Below are 21,065 nucleotides of genomic sequence, written 5' to 3'. Positions count from 1 at the left end.
GCAAGTTGTCAGACCATCTCAGGTGGCGAGTTGACAGAGGCCACTGTGTGTGATGCCGTGTTGTTGGCCTATAAAAGACCTGTCTGCAGAGAAACTTATTCTACATTTACCCTCATGACATCTGCCAAAGTCTCTCATCCTGCCTGATGCAGAAATGAAGGAGAAGGATGAAAGAATAGTCTAGACAGACAATGGCACATGGCATATGGGAAGCACAAATACACCTGCATGTGCCAGCCAGACGGACACAGAAATGAACATACACATAGACTTGTGTCACACGCACTCTTAAATTCATATACGAGGGCTGACGAAGCAGCATAACCCACTTTTACAACTACAGGCATAAAATACAGTAGTTGTTTCTATTTATACTGGAGCATATTTCTTACAAGCAAAACAATGCATTTGTTCTTGCAAAGCTGTATGAGGTACACTATTCATTTTCTTGAAACATCTGTGGCCTAAAAACAACAGACAAATAAAACCGCTTATTCAGGTAGAGCTTTTTTTCTAAGCCAGTTAATCTCCTGCAGCACAATTCATACAGTATCTGTGCTCATTACACAAGCTCGTATCAACTCTGATTGACACGGTTTCCTTTTTTCTTCTCTAAAGAAGATGCTTCTGTCAATTTTTTAATCACAGGATGAATAAAATTTGCATACATCTTGCTTGATGATTATTTGTTTCCTCCAAATGTTTGGCCCCCCTTGGATGGCTGAGTTCAGTTAGTTTAAATGTCTGTGTGTTCTTTCAGGGCCCCTGCTTGCATGCTACCAAATGTTTGTTTCTACAGCCTTTTTAGATGCTGGTAGATAGTGCCTGAGCAGGCAAAATAAAAGAGGGGGAAAAAAGCCTTCACAGAAGGCTGGCTCTCAAAGGAGCTACTGTATACCTGCATTAGAAAATAATAAAAACACCCAGGTAATCCCACAAACGGGTCTATCACTTTGCTTTGAACTTCAAAGAATGCACACAATTAAAAGCAACATAGCAGGGGATGCAAATAAAAAAAACAGATTACAAAAGAACATTTGTCTCATTATCTTAATGCATATTGCATGTTGTGGTACTGAGGGAGCGCCTTAGAGGTGAACTTTAGGATGGCGTATGTTTGGATAGTGCAGTTGAACGACGACAGAAATTCAGAAAAGCATCAAAGAAATTCCCCATAAATGTATCAGCAGGATTTTAAAGCTGTAGCTATTTCATTGCAAAGAGTCTAAAGTCAAAGTACAGAGGTATCTTTAAGTATCCATGCTTTTCCCGCTATATACTCATTATATAAGATGTAGATAAGAACAATAAAGGCCATCAGTTCATCTGCATTCTTGTGTGTCAGTAAGTGTAAAGTCTAATATGCGTCAGTTTGTACCATATGTGTGTGAGCCAAAGAGCTACTCTGCCTTACAACAGTGCAATAAAGCATGTTGCAGGTTCTATGTGTGTGATCAGGGCCAGAGTCTGCTTGCTCCATACAGAATCAAATGAATGAAAACAGAATCAGAAACCTTTGCAACTACTTGTAACATCATGTTACAAAAGCTGTTCAGAACAGAACATTCACCTGGTAGCTGAGGCAAAAGTTGCTGAAAATGGCTGACCTGTATTAAGCTTACAAATGAGAAAACACGTTTTACCTCTCCAAGAGCTTCATAGCGTTTTTGGTTCCAGCGGTGGAGATCCTCTCTGGCATTGAAAACAAAGGGCTCTCCAGTTTTTATATGTCTGAGCTGGCCATCTGTGGGTGAAGAAAGAATGACAGAAGGAAAAACACATCTGTAATGAGAACAGACAACCTTTTATGTGTTAGTGAAACAGGCAGACCGTTGACTGGGCACAAAAAGCCCAGCTATCTATAAAATGATGCAAGGTAAGCTTGACCACCTTGTTTTGTATGGCTTATTTTAATTTTTCTCACTCTTTTTCTCTGTCTGTTCATTCACTTCCTTACCCAACCCTCCCTGCCTCAACCACCCCCATCTGGCAGGTACAAGGCCTGTGGATGCAGCAGCATTCGTCCAGTCACGACTCCAACGGCCTTCTGGGTAGTCTGGCAGGCCAGGGCCGGACAGCTGGCATGGCAAAAAATTCTCTTTCCCTCTCTCCCTCTTTTCATCCATCTAAAAGCCTTTCCCCTTCCTCCTTTAACTGTGTCAATCTCTCACCCGCTCCTTCCTCACTCAGTCTGGCAATAGGCCACAGGTCTGTCCCTTCCCTTTCCACCTGAAATCTCCAAGAGCAAAGACTAAAAGAGGTGTGGGAAAGGTTTTCAGCATAGGTTTTGTGTGTGGTTACGTGAGTGTGTGTGTGTGTGTGAACATGAGCACAGAAAGGTGGCCAGGCACACATTAGCCACAACGACAACTGCTCCTTGCAATTCCTTTGAGGATGCTGTCTGGGCATCAGCCAATCACCCTAACCAGCAAACCCAAACCCCCCAAACCCAACACACACACACACGCACACAGCAGCAGCAGATCCAGCCAGGAGGACCAGGTGTGGTCATACACTAAGTGTCACTGGGCTTAAGTCTGTTTCTGTAAATTGTTGCAAGGGAGCCCAGTGCTATTACAGCACAAAAGAAATGAGAGGAAACAAAAGCTTTTTGAGACAATTCGTAAGTGATTTATTATAATTCAAGGGAGGCAGAGGAGTTTTTAAGACACCCAGGTTTTATTTGATGTAAAACAGTCATAAGACAGGAAAATGCTGTTCAGAAATGATACTACTTTCTTCCTTAATAAACAATTACCCTTGTGTGGCTGTGGAACCTCTACGTTTATACCTTAGCAATGAGGCCATCGATCCTGAGGTTGACACTACAACACAATAAAACACTAAACAGTGTTAAATTTAATTTTGACCTTTATGACTGCAGAATTCGTAAGCGCTAAACCACTGAAAACTACACATACTTAACCTAAATAGCCAGGGGGCTCTCATACTTTCTCAATTATTGCACAATGTGAGGAGACCCATCTAGGATATAAATAAATATCTTTGCAAGATAAAAGAATACATAAGCACCTTTTTTTTCATCTCCCTCTAAATTGCCACCATTTTCACCCCATCAATGTGATAAATCTTACATTGCTAACACACTCTGTATTACAACATTTGCTTTCATGGTTAGTTGTTAGACAACATGAAATCCTGAATCTAGGTTTGTCATTATGTTGCATTAAAAAGCAGACTTGTGCCTGGTAGAGCAGGAGTCGAGTGAGAAGTTAGGATAAAGCAGTGTGCACAAAAAGTACCTTGAAGAAAATCAATTATGCATTCATGGTGGGGTGAGGATCTAAACACTACTGCCTAAGAGAAGGAAGAGAGGAGCTATAATGAAATCCTACTGAAGGAAAGGGGTGTGTGCGTGCTGGTGTGCACGAGGGAAGGAGGGACGAGGTGTGTGTGTACGTGTGTCTGTGAGCTAGGGGGGTGATCAGCTCCATTGCCTCCCCCAACACATCCTCTCAGAGGAATAACGTTTTCTCAACTTTTCTCCTCTTTTCTGTCATAATTAGCATTCTGTTCTCAATTTGGCCGCTTAATTAGGTGTACATAACCTTGGATTTCCAGTAATGGAAAACTGGAGGGCTAGCAAGATGAAGCCATCATCTTCAGTGATTAAGATACCTGCAAACTATTGTACACAGCCTCGTCTGTATTCACATCATTACATGGTCAAATTAACATTTTTGTTCCACCTGTCTTGGGCAAAGGTAGCCTGGGTGTAGCTATAGAAATGCCCGCGAGCCACAGTGACTGTGAAATGCTATCCTTCAAAAACAGACCTGAGTGGAAATTGACAAGACATACAGATGGGTATGGATGTGTGTGTGTGTGTGTGTGTGTGTGTGTGTGTGTGTGTGTGTGTGTGTGTGTGTGTGTGTGTGTGTGTGTGTGTGTGTGTGTGTGTGTGCGTGCTCACGCTTGTGTGTGTGTGTGGTTAAACTGTGTTTCGGTCAGGTCTTTTGAGCCGGGCAGGGGCAGAAATAGAGATACAGAGAAAAGAGAATTGGGGAGACAGAAGGGCGATAGAGGGTCTCTGAAAGTGTTCCTCCCTCCATGGGAGACTGAGCCAGGACTTGAGGGTGGAGTAAGGGGGTGGCGAGTTGGGGGGGGAGGATAAGTCTCCGTGTCTCTGTTCTTAGGCACAGCGAGGTTATGCAAATGCTCCGTCAGGCGGAGGGCAAGGCTGAGTAGGTTACTGACGGGCCGTAGAGTACACAACATGTCCCCCCACTCAGCCAGCCAGACAGCCAGCAGAGACACTGACAGAGAACAGAGGCGGTGAGAGAGAGGGAGAAAGAGGCTACTGGGGAATACTAAGAGTCAAAACCGCCAGACAGCACCACCACCACCTTTCCAACTCTTCCTCTGTCTCTCCACCTGGTTTGATAAAAGTGAGCCAAGAGAATTCTAAAGAGACTTTTATATCATCTGGACCCACACCACTCTGGGTCCAGGACTGCTTCTTCCTGTCACTAATAACTGGTACACACACATACACACACAAATCTGCAGCACACACTTAGCCCCAAAATGTCCCAGGTGACAGCAGAGACAGTTTTAGGTCATTAATTCAGAAACAGTGACATTATGTTGAGCAGAACTGCAATTACACACTGACTGTTCACGTTAAAACTGACTTTATAAGGGTTATGGTAATTTTGTTTTTATGTCAACTTCACAATAGCTGCAACCTGAATAAAGGGTAACACATTAGAATAAGCATCATTAATAACAGGTAAATGTATTGTTAATTAATAATTAATTCACTGTGAACAACAATGAAATGCTTTAAAAAACAATGTACTTGGACAATTTTAAAGGTCTGTAAACATCAGTTGCAACTATAAAATGGCAATCCAAATAATATTTATAGATGAATGATAAAGTGTTTATTCACTGAAATCATAAACATCAGCTGCAACTTTACAATAATACAATAAATACTTCATAAAGAATTGCATTGTATATTTGTAAGGTCCAGCATTAGTCTGAATGATTTAACATGAAAATAAATAATGCTACTACTGACTGTTTAATTCTAACTTTTCTCCTGGTTGTTTTTCTTTTTTTGCCTTCTATTTAGTTTTTTAAATAACTGCTCTTCTGCGTTCTGGGTAGCCTTTCAATTGAGTACTGACTGAAGCGTGAAACTAGTGGGGAATCCACTAAAGTTCAGCCTTTATGTTTTGTCACAAAAAGCACAGTAACAAATCAGTTTAAAGAGACTAATTAGTTCATTTCTTTATGATAATGTTGTTGTTTTCTTTAATCCATTTGGCGTGTGATTATCACTCCATGCTATTCATGATGATAATGTATGTCATTAAATACTAGCCAACAGTGGACTCCTGTCATTCCAAAGAGCAGACCTTTATTCTTTAATGTGCATCAACAACCAAATTGCTTTCCTATGGGTGAAGACTAAGCACACAACTACATTGTAAAATTGATCATTTGCTTGCGAAGACACACCAGGGGTGTTTTCGGGGACTAAATCATTTTAACAGTGAAATACCTATCAACTAAAGTTTAAATAACTACAAACTTCCCATGCATCCATGGTTATTATAAAATGTTACCCAATCAGGTGGCAGCATCAAAACCCTGTAGACCAGGCTACAGGGACACATCAGTGGTCGCAAAACTATTCTGAGCAGTCACAAGATGATTGATGGGGAAACTGCAATGGACATCAGTTGAGTGTATACCCCCACTGCAGTCCAACAGCTGCCTTTAATTCAATCAAGCCTAATCCAATATCAGATAAAACATTAACAACTAGATTGAGGGTTTTACTAGGATCTGAATCAAACTGTAGTGGCTCATAGATATCAGCCATATAAGAACATGCCTGACTTAGATCCATGCATTATTCCCAGACAAAAATTTGGAAAAACAAATGTTTGTAAATTACACGATGGCTCTTCAGGTTCGAATTACACAACAGAAGTAGCAAGATCCCTTTTTTTGGTGGAAATATTCAAGCTGTGACAAGGGGTCGCAATTTAACAGGGATTTGAATTAAAGGAGTCAGATCCATTTGTTGTGCTTGCAATTTTGGCAATCCACTGCCAAGACTAAACATCCAATTTACCTCAGTTGAAGTGTCATGCTTGAACAGTCAGCAGTGCTCCTCTATTCACGCAGAGTTCATGGGTTTTGGTATGTTAATTCTAAAGGATAGGGCTACAGAGAATTATGTTTTGAGGATTTATTATGTACTTACATTCATTGAAGGCATATTCAAACTCCTCTAGTGTTTTGGGGAAAGTGAAAGGAGGTTCGTCTTTCTTCATCAGTTCATCAAGGTCTATTCGTGACAGCAAATCTGAGGAGACAGAGAAAAGATTAAGATCAACATTTGTTCAAAAGTTTGGTTCAAAGAATGGCAGAAGTTAAGATTTTATGTTATTATCTTAATCACATCATCACTTAAGAACACCCAGCAAATTCACCTGTATTATAAATTGATAATGTCACATTGTTTAAGCAAGTTTTCCACTATCTTCAAGTGGCATGTTAGTTGGAAAAGAGGACATTCCCATCAAATAATAACCATAACAAAATGTCTGTTAACAGTTTTCTAAAAACTGTTAGTGAAGTAGACATTTTCTTTAAAAAAGAATAAAGCAACCACAAAAAAACTGGTCTGCTCTAGTACTGAGATAACAAGTTTGACTCAAGGTTAGGTGGAACATCTACTTTTCTATGACCTCAGCAAAAAAAATCTAAATGTGAACTTATAAACGAAGCTTTCATTTCACAGTACAAGACTTTAAAAATTCATATTTTTTTAGAGGCAGATCCACCACGTTTCACGGTGTGCAATCACAAATCAGAGTGAGAGGCATGAAATTCTTTCTTCAAATGTGAGACAAATTTTATGTTTTTGTGACATGTATTACTTATCCATTTTACATTTACATAATGCCATAGAGAACTTTTTTTTTTGCTATTTTTGGAACACTTTTCCTTCAGGTATATTATCAGTGATACAACTACAGTCTGTATCAATTTTATACAGGTATTAGACATGTCAGACATGCTGGTGTGCTTGCCTTCATGTCAGTAAAAGGAGTGACACTAACATCAGGTGAAAGCAGCAGGCTTTTCTAGGTGAGTCTGTTTAAAAAGTGTGAGATCATGGGAGTTGCTGTCTTCACAGTGTACAAGCAGATGAAACTAAATTAAAGTAAATTAAATACATCATCACCTTGAGGAAACCTACAGACTCCAAGGATTTGATGTAAGAATAAAATGAATATAACCAAGGTCTGGTCATGTCAAAGCAGAAATGTTAAAAGGTGCAGTACGCAAAAGTTGGTATCTTTTCAAATTCATAATCAAAAGAAATAAAGGGCAGGGCATCACCAGAATAACCACAAAATGCTCTCTACTGTAGTTACTGTTAGCTAGTTACCTCAGTTAACTGTGCAGCTAGCAGCCCAGACTGAGGGTTGGGGCACCGTGGGAGTATTGGTGTCTATGTGCTGCATATGATGACATAGGGGTCGTACAGGGGCTTTGGACTGGGATGGGCTGCAGTATCTAGATAGCATGTTAACCTCAGACAGTTGTCATAAAGTCAAAATTGTTATTTATTCACATTCTGTTGATAATTTTAGCAGTTTTCATGTTTTCAACTAGAATTCTCACATATTGCACCTTTAAGGTTAGGCAAGTAACATAAATTGAAATTGTATTTTCATTTAACATCATTCGAAGTTGTATCCCACTCAATTTCTCATTTGCTTTGAGGGCACAACCTCACTTTTTGATTTTTAAAACAATCACTTCATTTACCTTTAAGTGCTGTAGTTTTCTCTCTGTCCTCCTGGCCTGCTACCTGGGCCATAGTGAACCACAGTATGTACAAAACTGGTGTGGCAGCACAAAGATGAGAGCGCATGGGTCCTCCCCTTCCAAGGATCACTGAGATGTATCCTGCCACATGTGGGAATTGACAAGGAGGAAGAAAATCAACATTGCTGGAAATCATCATAGTGTGCTCTAACATGCCTGTACCTATCAGAGAATTAATCCTTTCCTTATTTACAAAGACCATAGAGATAACTGTCACGAAGCTGCTGCACCTGTAAGGTGGCATCAAGCCAAAACATCAAATCAAACTGCTGAATCCCACGCTCCTCTGCAGGCTACAGGCTCATAGCTTACTAAATAAAACAGAGCAGTGATCATTTACGCTGTAATAACACACAGCATAAACAGCCCAGCACAACTATTTGTCAGCATTATTGCCATGGAGCATGTCACTGGGAGTGCTGCAGCTGCCGTGTGTTCGCTGAACTTTGCACACGTGCATCAACTTAATGAATTATGCAAACATAGCAAAGTTATTCTTGCTTTTAAACCACGCTGCAGGCGGTATAAACATTCATTTTCACATTCGTAGCAACCTCAGACTGCTCCGTCATTCTCCCGCCGACAGTTAACATCTGTTTAATGTTTCGTACTCTTCAAAACAACTCCCGGAATGTGTGCAGTCGCTCGACATGGAGCCACAGCGAGCAGGTACAGGAGGAAACTCGTGCTTTCATTTCACACTACTTTCAACCAAACGAAACACGGAGTTCCGGAGAGGACCAGCTGTTTACAGCGGATGCATGCAGCTTTTTTGTTCGACTCACGCACCATCAGTACACTGCGACTGTCCAGTTGCGGCTGCTTCCTTGAAATTTCTGAAACAGGAAGGACTCTGAGCAGTGCTGAGCATGGAGCGCGTGAAGCTTCCGGGTTACCGGGGCAACGGACTGGAAGGGATATTTAAAGGCACAGTAGCACAGCAGCAGCCGCTCGAGGTTATACAGATGTTTCTGTGTGTGTGTGTGTGTGTGTGTGTGTGTGTGTGTGTGTGTGTGTGTGTGTGTGTGTGTGTGTGTGTGTGTGTGTGTGTGTGTGTGTGTGCACGCGCGCGTCCACGTGTGTGCGTGTGATATCTGCAACTCGGTAATGTCTCTTTCTGGACAGTTTGGTGATCGCTTTTAACTCAGTACAATTGTCCTTGGATACAATTATGAAGTACGTGTGCTTTATATTTTCACCCTACTTTTCTACCACTCCATGTACAACTACTGTGTAGTTATTAGATTAAGATGCTTTGGATATAAAGATTTTACATCAATATGATCACCTCGTCAAATATGATTCATTGTTTTAAATTGAACCAATGATGGAATGTGATTGAGTACATTTACTCAAGTACTGTACACCAGTGTAATTTAATTATATTTTGATAGAGCGTTTTCATTTTTGGTTACTTCTTCCACTCCACTGCATTTTGGTGGACAAATATTGTAGTTTTTATGCACTAATTGTATTTGAAAAAAATGATAACCTGATTTAGCTCAGCTCAGCTCAAAAAAGAGTATTAAAAAAAACAAACAAACAAAAAAAAAAACAATGATTCCTACAATTAGAAAATGGATGAACATGGCATCTGATAATAACAACATTTCCCATAATGTCTTTTTGATTCTCCACCACTGTCACAAACACATCAGATTCCTCTACCTTGAAGGACCAGATACAGAAAGGCAATAGTTGGCAATGGTTCATAAAGCAAACGCTTATTGTATCGTATGCAAATTGTTACTAGGATTCCAAATCCCTGTATTTGACTGTATTTGCCTGCTGTACTCAGATTATTTAAAAAAAAAAAAAAAAAAAAAAAAAACAATAATTGGGATCCTACATATTTAAAGGGATTTCTTCTCTCACAAAACATCAAACTGCGTAAGCAATTATTTATATTGTAGTTTTGGTGACAAATTATATAAAGACTCTTGTAATAAGCATTATTTAAGGCCCTTATAAGTCTTACAAGATGCTTATTAACATCATGAAATGTTATGAAACATTAATGAGCACTTATACAGTATTTTTTAATTGTTTATAGGGTGCTTAGGAACATTATAAAAAACATAGTTTTGATATCCTCATCAGAATTGTTTATAATAGCATTCAAACATTTATTTATTGAGTTTAAACAATTTACCCATTATGTCATTGTTATACCATTACTTGGCTTTTTTGGTTGCTATATTGAGATTAATACACACTTAACCATGCATTTATTAACAGTTAACTATTGTTTTTGCAGCAACATGAAAAGTTTCATTTTAGTGCTTATATATGTGTACTTATGAAGACTGTGAATGGTTTTATTACCTATTAAATAACACTGTCACAAGATAGTTTATTCTTTTTTTCACTACAAACATCTGGAGGGCTTAAATGATCCTTATGGTGGACCAGCTTTGACACTGGGACCCCTCTTTGGGCAGCCCTGGTTTATGGATAAGCGGATGTGATGGAAGTATGTTCATGTTACTGAAAAAGGCAGGGGAGAGGAATCATTTGATTGGTTTCATGGTTACTAGACCCACTGATACAGTGCCACATGTAACCCTTCCAAAGACACAATCTCTCACACCCTGTTCACCTGTGTCATGTACCTGCAGCTGCACCATGTGACATGTGCTTTTAAATTCACAGAAATAGCCTCCTGGTTAAAATAAAGCTGGATGCCCTACTTCTGGACGGCCTCTAGAAGTTGAAGCTGTTTCTCAGGGGAGCTGAGCTACCCTGTTTCCTCAAGCAAAACACCGGCAATGCTGCGAAGGGAGACCCAAATAAGAAACAGTGGTGACATATTGTGGCACTGATGCCTACTGAGTTTGACAAGATAAAGGAAATGCTTCATCCTCACTCACCACTCAGTGCAGCACCTGAGAGCTTAGTGACAGATGGGGGACTTGAGTCATATAACTTGGACTTAAGTTGCATGTAAGTTTCAAGTGTGATTTTTTTTTTTTTCTCAGACTTCAGACAGCAACAACAAACCCTTTTACTATTCAGTTCACGCATATACTTAATTCCTTCTTCAAACCCAAAGTAGCAGACATGTAGGCCAGTGCTCGAACTGTCGATGTGCATGAAGCTTGTTGTGACTTAATGTGCTTTTAAAGCAATTATTGTATTGTTATGGGACTTTTCAGTAGACCATGTAATAGGAGCTCACATTGATTCATTTTGTATGTGAAGACAATTTTTAGGATTTACATTGATACATTTCAGTCCGGTCGCCTGGATAAAACATTGGCATTTAATAGTTGTGTAACCCACTGATACATTCACAGCTGTACATAATATTTCAAATTCACATTATAGAGTAAGTAAGGAGTGGACTTCCAAACCAAAATACACATCTGTTAGTGCCAAACCACTGTATATTTCTGACGAGGGACCACGGCGCCTCAATATTTGTAAGCATGACACTATTGTCAATTTCCAGCTGCGTGTGTGAGGCAACAAAACCCAGATAGCACAGGTTATTAAAGCCAAAACATGCACTGTTTTGCCACAATATAGGACTGGAAACCAAGCATTATGATTTGTTTATCATTTGAAAGCCAAATAATACAGAGATGGGAGTTGTCATGAAAATGTATTGAAACCAAGGCACGCTGGCAGAAGGTTGGTCTTCCTGTAATGCTGTGTTGACTCACTCCTGTACATTGTGACATGTTGTCACTTAACTTGTCATATTTGATGGATAATGCACTAATATTCTGATGGTAATCAATTGAAATGGAAATAAGAGGAAATGAGGAGCTCTGGGACTCTAAAATGTTTACGTTGGTTTGATAGTCCCTGAATGAATACCGTTTAATAGAGTATTGAGTTTAATTTACTGTTATTAATCATTCCTCGTCATGATCTGTTGTGACTGGCTGCTGTCCTGTGTACCTTTCACATGAGAGTTCAGATGGATAAACCTGACAGGTCCTGAAACTGGTTTGGGGGGGGGGATTAACACAGAACACAGTTAACCTACAAGATCAGTTTAGCTGGCCAAATACTTTTTTTCTGCTACACTCAAATACAGTTCATTTTCAAAGACTAATGGTGTTTTGTTGCCTTTTAGCCTTTATTCAAAGTCACAGGCTGAATGGTTTGTTGACTTTTGTATTCTTCTAAGTGGTTTGGTGATCGTAATCTTGAAACATTTTTATTAAAATTCTTGTTAAGGAAAGGAACATCTCTTTTCAGAGCAGGACATGATTTCCTCCCCTCTCAATGGAATTGCACAGGGTGTGCAGCAACCTTTGTGAGCTGGCATTCTTGCTGATGAAAAGAGCATCATTTGAGTTGGTTAATCCTTATTTGAAGATCATATATGATAGGGGCGAACATCTGATGTATGTGTTCAAAGTACTGCTTACTTCACAGTCATAAATCATCATAAATTATTGACTGCCACAGAGATCACACATATTGATCATGCAACAGAAGAGGCATATTCAGTGGTGAAGTCAGAATATGATTTTATTTTCATGTTTAATTCTAAAAGATTCCATCTCATAAATAACAAAATATGGACAAACCTGGAAAAAATAATACAGTGAGCAACCGTATTACACATAAAATAAATGTTTTCTCAGTTTGCACAAAACACCGTCTGATATTACATAGTGGGGCAGATTTTTGGGACACACTGTAATCAAAACATACATCATCTTACTTCCAAGCCGTAATATTTGATGTTTGCTTTCAGGAACCAGGAAGAAGTGTGCTGACACCAATGTCTTCTTTACACTCACTGTCTCCAAAAAAAAAAAAAAAAAAAAACTTCAACTACCAACAGTGATCACACAGTCCCATCTTGTCCCAGGCAAACAAATCCAGGCTCTCCATTTCCCAGAACTGATTTCTGGAGATGTGCTCCAAAAAGATGAAATGTGTCTGATGCAGCACAGAAAAGCGCAGAGTTTGTCTGAGGCGTGCATAAAGAAGGGAGGCAACGTCTCCCTCACTCTTTTTGTTGTTCCACAGTTTCTTGTCCGCTCTCTCACTCATGTTTTCACGCGCACACACATATGCAAACTCGCTGCGTACAGTGTGTGCACAAACTCAATTACACCCACAAAAAGTGCACACACACACACACACCCACAAGCCCACGCACGCACACACGCACACTCTACTACCTTGAGAGCTGCAAGCGAGTGTTACAAGCAAACATTTACAGTGTGATAAAAATTCAAAATACGTGGGCTGTTATTGGGCAGCACTCTTATCGGATGGCTGTGTTTCCCCCCGAGTCTGCTCTGCAAGTGTCTCATCAGCTTCAGGAGGGTCCTGCGGTCTCGGGCTGCAGCAGCAAACAAAATAGGCTCTCTGAAGTTCCTCCACCATAGATTTCTCTCCGTCTTCCAGCTCTGCACCCTCCTGCATCTCCCACCTGGCAACCATAGAGAGACAGAACATCAGCTGTTTGAATGAACATTTGTCAGTCAGGGTTAAATGAAAATAAACATGGCGCAGAATAAATGTGTCTTCTGCAAGTTTTGATGCACGAGGACACAGAATCAGCACACCGACTAAACTCTGCTCGTGTGTCTGTGTGCCCGCATCTCCCCTCTATTTGCGTCTCCCAGACTGAAGTGTGGACGTCATTGCCTCCAACTCGGCTTGGGTTCAACACAGAGTGAAGAGTCACCTGTAGTCCAAAATACTTTCACTCACAAACACGGCGGACTGAAACTCTCCAATGCTCTACGAGGCACACTTTCACTCATTAAATTCTCACATGGGAGTCTTCTTCGCTTCTATCTTTTTTTCATGCTGCGGGGGTCACTTCCACTGCTGTGAAACACAATCCCTTGCAGTTGCAAACACACACTTACAGACTTGCAAGCATCTGCACGAAGAATGAAGACACAAGGGATGTAAAACCGACGGTAAAATGGCACTTACTAAAGCGCATACCTCCGCCAAGGCCCGACAGTCCCCTATTGTACTAAATCATAGGTACCAGCCACATTTGAGATCCATGCTTTATTTCACAATCAAAGAAAATGTCAACAAAAACACCCAAATTTGCAATGTTGAAGACAGTGAGAAACACACTCCTAGATCTGTCCATTTACCTGCATTCACGCCAAAAATTAATGGGTACTTTTCTGGGCTGAGACCCATTCTCAAGTTTCGTGGAAATCAGTTCTCTAGTTTTTGTGTAAGCCCGCTGACATACCAACAAATGAATGGACACGGGTGAAAACATAACCTTCTTGACGGTGGTAAAAACCTCAAAGTAAAGAGAATAGATGCCTTTGGCTCGCCATATGTGTCTATGCGTCTTCCTCTTTCTGTCACACTTATTGTGGCGAGGTCATGATACAAAAGCTGTTCAACTCCATACCAACCCTGTACGTGTGACTAATTTTTAGCATAAAGGAAATTGCTCCTCATATCTTGTTGCCTCTCTGTGGTGTTTAACCGCTTCCACAGTACCTCTCCCCATCACATTTTCTAATTCTTGGAGCTCCGGGAGTGGATAGACGGCTTCAATATGAAGACATCAAGGGTAGTCACGTTGTAATTCACTCTCAGTATTTCAATTGAATCTCTTGATGAGTGACTGTGGTCAATCAAATCCATATGGAGAGCTGGCTGAAGGCTTTCTTTGAGCTGCTGCATCACACTTCGTCCAAAGGGAGAATTATAACTGTCTGAATGCAAATGATTGCATTTTCATTGCAATCTCTGCGTCTCCTTTTATCCTGCTCTCCCTCCCCTCCGATTCCTCACTATATCTTCAAACATGGACCATATAGTTGTGCTCCGTGCACGTGTTTCATGCATACTAAGAAGCAGGCACTTCGTGGAAGTTTCAGCCTCTGTCATAGTGTGTATCTGGACGAATCAGACATCGTTTTTCTTTGCTTCCTTGCTACCATCAGTGTAGTGATTACCCTCTATATGGGGAGGATCTGTTTATGTAAATATGCAGTTTTGACAGAAAGGTTTCCTCTCTATGTGACTCCACATGTCCCCCTCCACGTCTAACCTTGGTCACAACTTTCTCTGTTTTCCTGGATATTTGTTGTGTTAGATTGGGTCTGACTGGACTCTCTCTCAAAACAGACAGAACAAAGGCAGAACTAGTCAAGTCCGCCTTTGATGGCTGCTGTAGACTCTGCTGTGAGAAAGCAGAAGCCTACTGGGGGCAGACAAATTGCCCCTATATTATTTTTTCAGTGACACAAAATCAAAATCAGTTCCACTAAATAACCATTATGGGATACAAACACTTGCACAAACAAAACAAAACAAATGTCACACGGCGTGAAAAAAAACAAGAGCAGGAAGGGAGCAAGGGGAGAGCGGGGAGCCGGAGGAATGGTGGCCAATAAAGGAGGGAGCGGGAGAGGAAGGAAGACAGGAAGGTACGCTAAAGGTTTTTCAATGTTTAATTTTCAAATAGGATTAAGCAGAATGACATTTAGCTGAAGGTTACAGGCTCAGCATTGTCTTAGCTGATATTGATATGCAGGAGGCGCCCTGCTTGTCACTGGGACAAACACCGTTGATGAATGAGAAGCCTTTCCCCAGGAAGGTGTTAAGTGCAAATTTGAAATGAGAGAGGTAGAAAGAGAGAGGGGGGGGGGGGGCACACACACAGACAGAGATTAAATTACAACGATACTTGCCATGTATACTGTCACTAGATAATGTTGCCAAAAGTGTAAATTGTTCCGTAAAGTATAGGTTGCATATTTGTCGAGATTGGTTGATCTCGTGCTGAAAATGAGCCGAAAAACACACAAGGTGCTTTGCTGTGTGGATCTAATTTCGACAACTACAAATCAACAATGCCTCTTAGAAATGCATAAGTAGGCTGAAGTTGACAATAACTTCCCTGTATCCTCATTTCGGCAAGTTTTTCCCCCAGAATTTACATCTTAATAAGGAGAGTCTTACCCTTTAATTCTTACGGGCTCTGCTCATTTCTCATGCATTAATACTGGAGCTGCTGACTTGGCTCTTCCTCTGAATACAGAATAGGACACACATATTAAGACTCATATATTTACAGGATTGATGCCACGGGAGATTGTCTCAGAGTGAGATGAAAAGGCTGGCTCAGACGTATTTCAACGTGAACATCAATGTAAGCTGTCCTAATCATGGGACGACGACTCAGGCACGAGACATAAAGCATCCATCCTGATTTTTGGCTGATAATGAGTTGTGATGTTTGACAAATTAGGAGCATAAGCCCTGCTCAGAGATCATCCGGCAATCAACTCACTCACTAAATCTTACTCAGAACACAACACGGATGAAACTTTGATGTTCGACTTCAGCAGCTCCCGGAGACGGAGAAAATAACAAGGAGGAGTAGAAAACTGTGATAAAGGCAAGGGGAAAAGAATAACAGCGAAAAAAAAAACCCAAATAAAGCAGGCAGAGGTGCGAGTATAGACTATGTGGAAGAAAGTGAGTGAGCAGGAAGACAAAGTGCTTGAGAGATCATGAGAGACAGTGGCCAGTGGTTTCCTCCGCAGCTGTCAGCAGGCTGAGTGGTTTCTCTCAGAGTGTTGGGTGTTTGTGCTGCGCTGGGTGCCCTGCCTGCTCTGCCACTGGGACCGCTGTTTGTTTAAAAGGCTCGCCTGTCAAACAGAGAGCGCCACCGACAGCCAGACACTCGGCTAAATGACTCTGACAGCAGCCCTAATCAGAGGCTTTGCACATTGCCGCGGGGCCTGGAGGATCCATCATAACCCAAGCCTAAATATTTAAAGTGCTAAACTTTCCAAAGGTCAGGCCTTTCCATGCACGCCAGGGCGACATGTGTCAGAGAAGTAGGAAGAGAGGGACTGAACAAAAGGGGAGGGATGGCGGGAGGGAGAGAGAGGCTATGGTTAAATGTCCTCTATCATTTTCACCCTCTCAGTTTTAGACTTTCAGAGTCAGGTTACTTTCGGTAAGCGGACGTCGTTTTGACTGGTCGTCATGTCTTCAACCATCTCATTTGGGGTTAGGCTAAAAGATGAATTACATATGATTTCTGGGAAAAAATAAAAGCCTCTCAGCTTGAGTCAGATCACAAAATGGGTTTCAAACTTACAACAGAGTCCCTCACTAACTGAGAGGCTACTGTAGATTCACACTAGTGTTCATTAAAAAAAAAAAAAAAAAAGAAAAAAGCTGGAGCTGGACTCTCCGGTGATGGATGAACTGTCATGTTTTGGCTTTTTGGTTAGATGTTTCTGGGTTTATCTTCTAAAATCCAACCTCATGTATCTTGTGACTTTCCACTTCCTGTCTTTGTCTCTTTCCCACTGTTTTTCTGTGTACACCCTTTGTGTCATTTGTTTATTAGTCTGTTCCCCACATCACTCCTGTGTTCTGGTCCTGCTTTGTTCCTCCGTGTTTCTGCCTGTGTTCCCAGTGCTTCATTTGTTTGAACTTTATTTAGTTTTCGTATTTTCATCCTTAATGAATTCTCTGATTTGCCCCTGTCGGCTTTTAAAGTTTTTGTTCTTTGGATTGTCCTCCACCTGTTTTGTCGGTGTTACTGCCTGCCTTTCTCGATTCACCAGATTTTTTCTTTTGGATGACAGCTTACATACGCTTTTTGAAAGCCATGACACAAATCTTTTCAGCCTGAGAGGGAATAAGTATGCTAATAAGTGGCTACTTCTTGCTTATGTCAGAGTTCAGAGGTCAAGGCTAGGTTTTGCAGTAAAGGAGAGGGCAGTTGATGAATAGGTGAAAAGATGTGCACGCTGTAGAAGGAGACCTTGTGTATCCACGTTAAGCCCATACTATTCCATTTCACGCTACGACTCTTGGTCTTTGGTGTTGCAGTGCTTCAGATAGCAACACAGTGCACGCAGGTGTCTAAGAAGCAGAGTGCATGGGAATGCATCTTCATAAGAGAGAACAGAGAGTACTTCTAAGAGGTGAGAGAAAGCAAATGGGGTTTTACTTCACAACTTGTCATTAGTTTTAAGTTGTTCAGCAAACTTTCTGTACATTTTTACAAATCTACCCAAAGTTTAATCTCAATCGACTGTGTTCACTGAAATAAAGTGAATAAATAAATAAATGGAGAGTAGAGGACAGAGGCAGCAGCTACATGACAAACTAAAAGGACAATAAGAATTTTTTTTTTTTTTTTTCAGAAAAGGGAAAAAACTAATTTAAGTTATTAGTTGGGACTGGACGTTGTACATTAGAATCTAGTTCAGTTGGGGTAACTGACAAGTTCACAATACAGGGCCAGGGGGTCATCTCTTCGACTCAATTTCCATTGAGGAGCAAACATCCAATTCAATTTAGATATGTGCCTGTGCCAGGCTATGAGCCAGAGGGAGATTGTAACTGACAGCCATTGGACAGCCGGCTGGATTTGAATATTGACGAGACAGAGACTTGACAGAAGGGATTATGCTCTACCTTCTGACTCACTAGCCGCTACACTGATCCATTCTATTGTCAGATCAACTCAGTGTCAGGTCTACAGTATGTCCGTGCGGTGCGGTGATGCCACTCAGTATTAGACCCTACCTGGAATCCATCTCAATCCAAACTGATGTCCACTCGAAAGCTACAAGAAACACACTGAATCACAAAAGGACAAAAAATATGCAAAATCAAAGTAAATTGACTTCAAAGCAAACCAGAACAGGTAGCTTTACCCTACAGCTGCTGTGTTCAACACAGAAAAATACAAACAAACACACACAGACGATGTTGTATTACAATACTTGAGAGGGTGACAACATTAACTTTGCAACTGTCAACCTTAACCTTCCTAACTTACTAACCATATACAAAGGCTCATTCTTTGAAGTCATTTCTAACCTTGTGATGACATTCTGACTTAGAATAACACACACAGGCATAGGCACACACACATTTGTGCAAAAACATCTGCATTGTCCAATACTGCTTCTTTTCAGTTCACTTTGAGGTCTTGATGTATCACATTTGAATGAAGCTGCACGTTTGTTCTGTTTGTCTGTGTGTGTGTGTGTGTGTGTGTGTGTGCGCGGGTCAAATCCACGGTCTCATCCATGTCCAACCAGCCCCGAGTCCCACCCGGCACGCACCCTCCCATCTCGAGGGCCGTCGAGAGCAGGCGAGTCATAGAACGTCTGATCAAAGGGCCTCGGACAGATCTGTGAAGGCCCTTTGAAAGGACATCCACAGTTACACAAGTTGACACGCTTGTACGTGCTTTGGCACAGACACAGACACACACAGGCGGTTGCATGCCCGAAGAGACACACATACACAAAACTTCAAACACATTCTGGTTTTAAACTCTAAATCCAAGCAACGATAAGTCCAGCACATCAGACGACACAAAGGGCCTTTTCCTCAAATACGCCGCACACACACACACACACACGAGTGAGGAGTCCAAAGACAGAAGGAGGTTAAGGAAGAAAGACAGAGCAAGAGAGAGAGCGAGAGAGAAAATGTTGTGGCTTACCACTACTGAATATTTATGCTCAAACAGGTTCACCTTAGTAACTACATATTGTTCTTACACACAGTCTCCTGTTAATTTGATTGATGTACTCAACTCAATCCAGTTAATTGGACTTCGGTTGCTGGTAACAGCCCAGCAGTGCACATGCGCAGTGTGCAGTGGTCCAAATCTCCAAAAACCAAAGTGGGATCATGAGTTCTAGTGAATCTCTGGGTAAGTTGTGTAAATTGAATCTGTATTTTAATTTGTTAGCCACAATTTCAAGATCCAAAACTGCATTTTGGCTAGTCACAGTTGTTTTTCTGCAGTGCTCAGATGAAACTCAATGTAGGCTAATGCCAATATTGTTTGGCGAACAAGGTACGAAGAGAGGTGGTGAGCATGTAGAAGGTACAAGCCTAGCTTGTGGTGCATTAGCACAAGTAAAATAATGTGAACTCCTTTGAATATAAAACACACTTTACAAAGTCATTTTAATGCATGCAAAATGCTGCTCTTTGCCCCCTACACATTAGCGCAACTGCGTAGGGATACAGAGGTTCTACGGTTGAGAAAATGTAGTGCCAAAACAAAAAAAGGGCGGTCTGACGGTGATGTAAAGTGGTGTAAATTTTTTCTATACAATGTACACTTGAACTGTTCTAGATTTTTTTAGGTGAGCCTTGTTTTAGGTGGTTAAAATACGCTTTGCATCTGGACTCCGTTCACTGCAGTACAAAGCTGAGCGTCTGGGCTGGAACGGCTCTCTGCTTCTCCAAACTGAGGCTGTGCTGATCGGCAATTACGGTAGGGAACAGATCGACTATAGATATGTGCTTTATATGACCCCACTTCAAAAACACGAGCTATACCTTCAATTAAACAACAATTAAACAATGTTAACTTCACAATGCTCCAGATTCCATATTTTTACCTCATCTTTTTGTTGTTTTTTTCCTCTCTACACAATGTGATTCCCTTAAATACAGCAAGATGACCGTTTTGCTTCAGAAAAATTCTTCCTCCCTAATTTGACTGTTTTCCTCCCTATCAGACCCGTGATCTTAGAGCAAGGCTGTCCTGCAACGTCTCACTTCCTCAGAAATGATGGCACCGAATTGTTCTCAGTGTGTTTTGTAAGTAACAGATATTTTGGTTGTTTTGAAGGTCTTACCCAGTGAATACAAAATGTCTTGGCATGGACAATTTTTGGCTTATCTTTTTCAACCTTCTTTTATGCCAGCAGGATTCAGACATTTATTGCGAGATTCAACACTTTGCTTTTGACTGACTGTCATGTCTGAAAAAGAAACAGAAACCTTTTGCTTTTCATCTGGATTATCCTAAAAGACAGAAGAGAAGCTCTGACTTCAATCCGAGGGCGCTTCTAAAACCTCAGAGTTTTGAGAAGTAAATGTTTTGCTGAGAGTTTGGCTGAGAATGTCTTATTACATTTTGGTTTTAGAATGGATTAAACGAATGAGATATAACGTCAATTGGTTGGCTTTGGATGTGCTGTTAGGCGGATTTTGTTACCTTTGGATAGAGCCAGCCTCGCTGTTTTCTCTTGCTCCCAGTCTCTGTGCTAAGCTAGGCTAATCGGCTGCTGGCTCCAGGTTCATATTGAATAAAGAGATGTGAGACTGTTCATATTTCCCAAAATGTCAAACAATTAAAATCATTATTTCAACTGCAGGTTACTGTTTATGCATGCATCCTGCCTCCACCTTGCAGAAGCATGCTTGCGTGGTGCTAC

At 41.0% G+C, this 21,065-nt stretch overlaps 2 protein-coding genes across 8 annotated transcripts in view; both read right to left on the bottom strand.

Moving 5' to 3' along the window:
- fam172a (family with sequence similarity 172 member A) overlaps positions 1-9,114 on the bottom strand; it is a 154,103-nt gene extending 144,989 nt beyond the window's left edge. The window contains exons 1-4 of one of the 4 annotated variants that reach the window (XM_037098754.1): positions 8,671-9,114; positions 7,822-7,962; positions 6,245-6,346; positions 1,644-1,744 (exon numbers count right to left, since the gene is read on the bottom strand). In XM_037098754.1, coding sequence (XP_036954649.1) covers positions 1,644-1,744; positions 6,245-6,346; positions 7,822-7,962; positions 8,671-8,752 — 426 coding nt within the window. In that variant the 5' untranslated portion in view covers positions 8,753-9,114. The other 3 variants (XM_037098756.1, XM_037098758.1, XM_037098757.1) reach the window with 3 other exon arrangements.
- Positions 9,115-12,347: 3,233 nt separating this feature from the next.
- Positions 12,348-21,065, bottom strand: part of kiaa0825 (KIAA0825 ortholog) — a 128,616-nt gene continuing 119,898 nt past the window's right edge. For all 4 annotated transcript variants that reach the window (XM_037097173.1, XM_037097182.1, XM_037097178.1 and 1 more), the window contains one exon: positions 12,348-13,282. In XM_037097173.1, the coding sequence (XP_036953068.1) occupies positions 13,099-13,282 (184 nt within the window). In that variant the 3' untranslated portion in view covers positions 12,348-13,098. The remainder of the gene's footprint in view (positions 13,283-21,065) is intronic.

The sequence above is a fragment of the Acanthopagrus latus genome, chromosome 5 (assembly GCF_904848185.1).
Source record: "Acanthopagrus latus isolate v.2019 chromosome 5, fAcaLat1.1, whole genome shotgun sequence".
NCBI classification, from domain to species: Eukaryota; Metazoa; Chordata; class Actinopteri; order Spariformes; family Sparidae; genus Acanthopagrus; species Acanthopagrus latus.
Note: the sequence above shows the minus strand (reverse complement) of the source record. Positions and strands in the feature narration are given on the sequence as shown.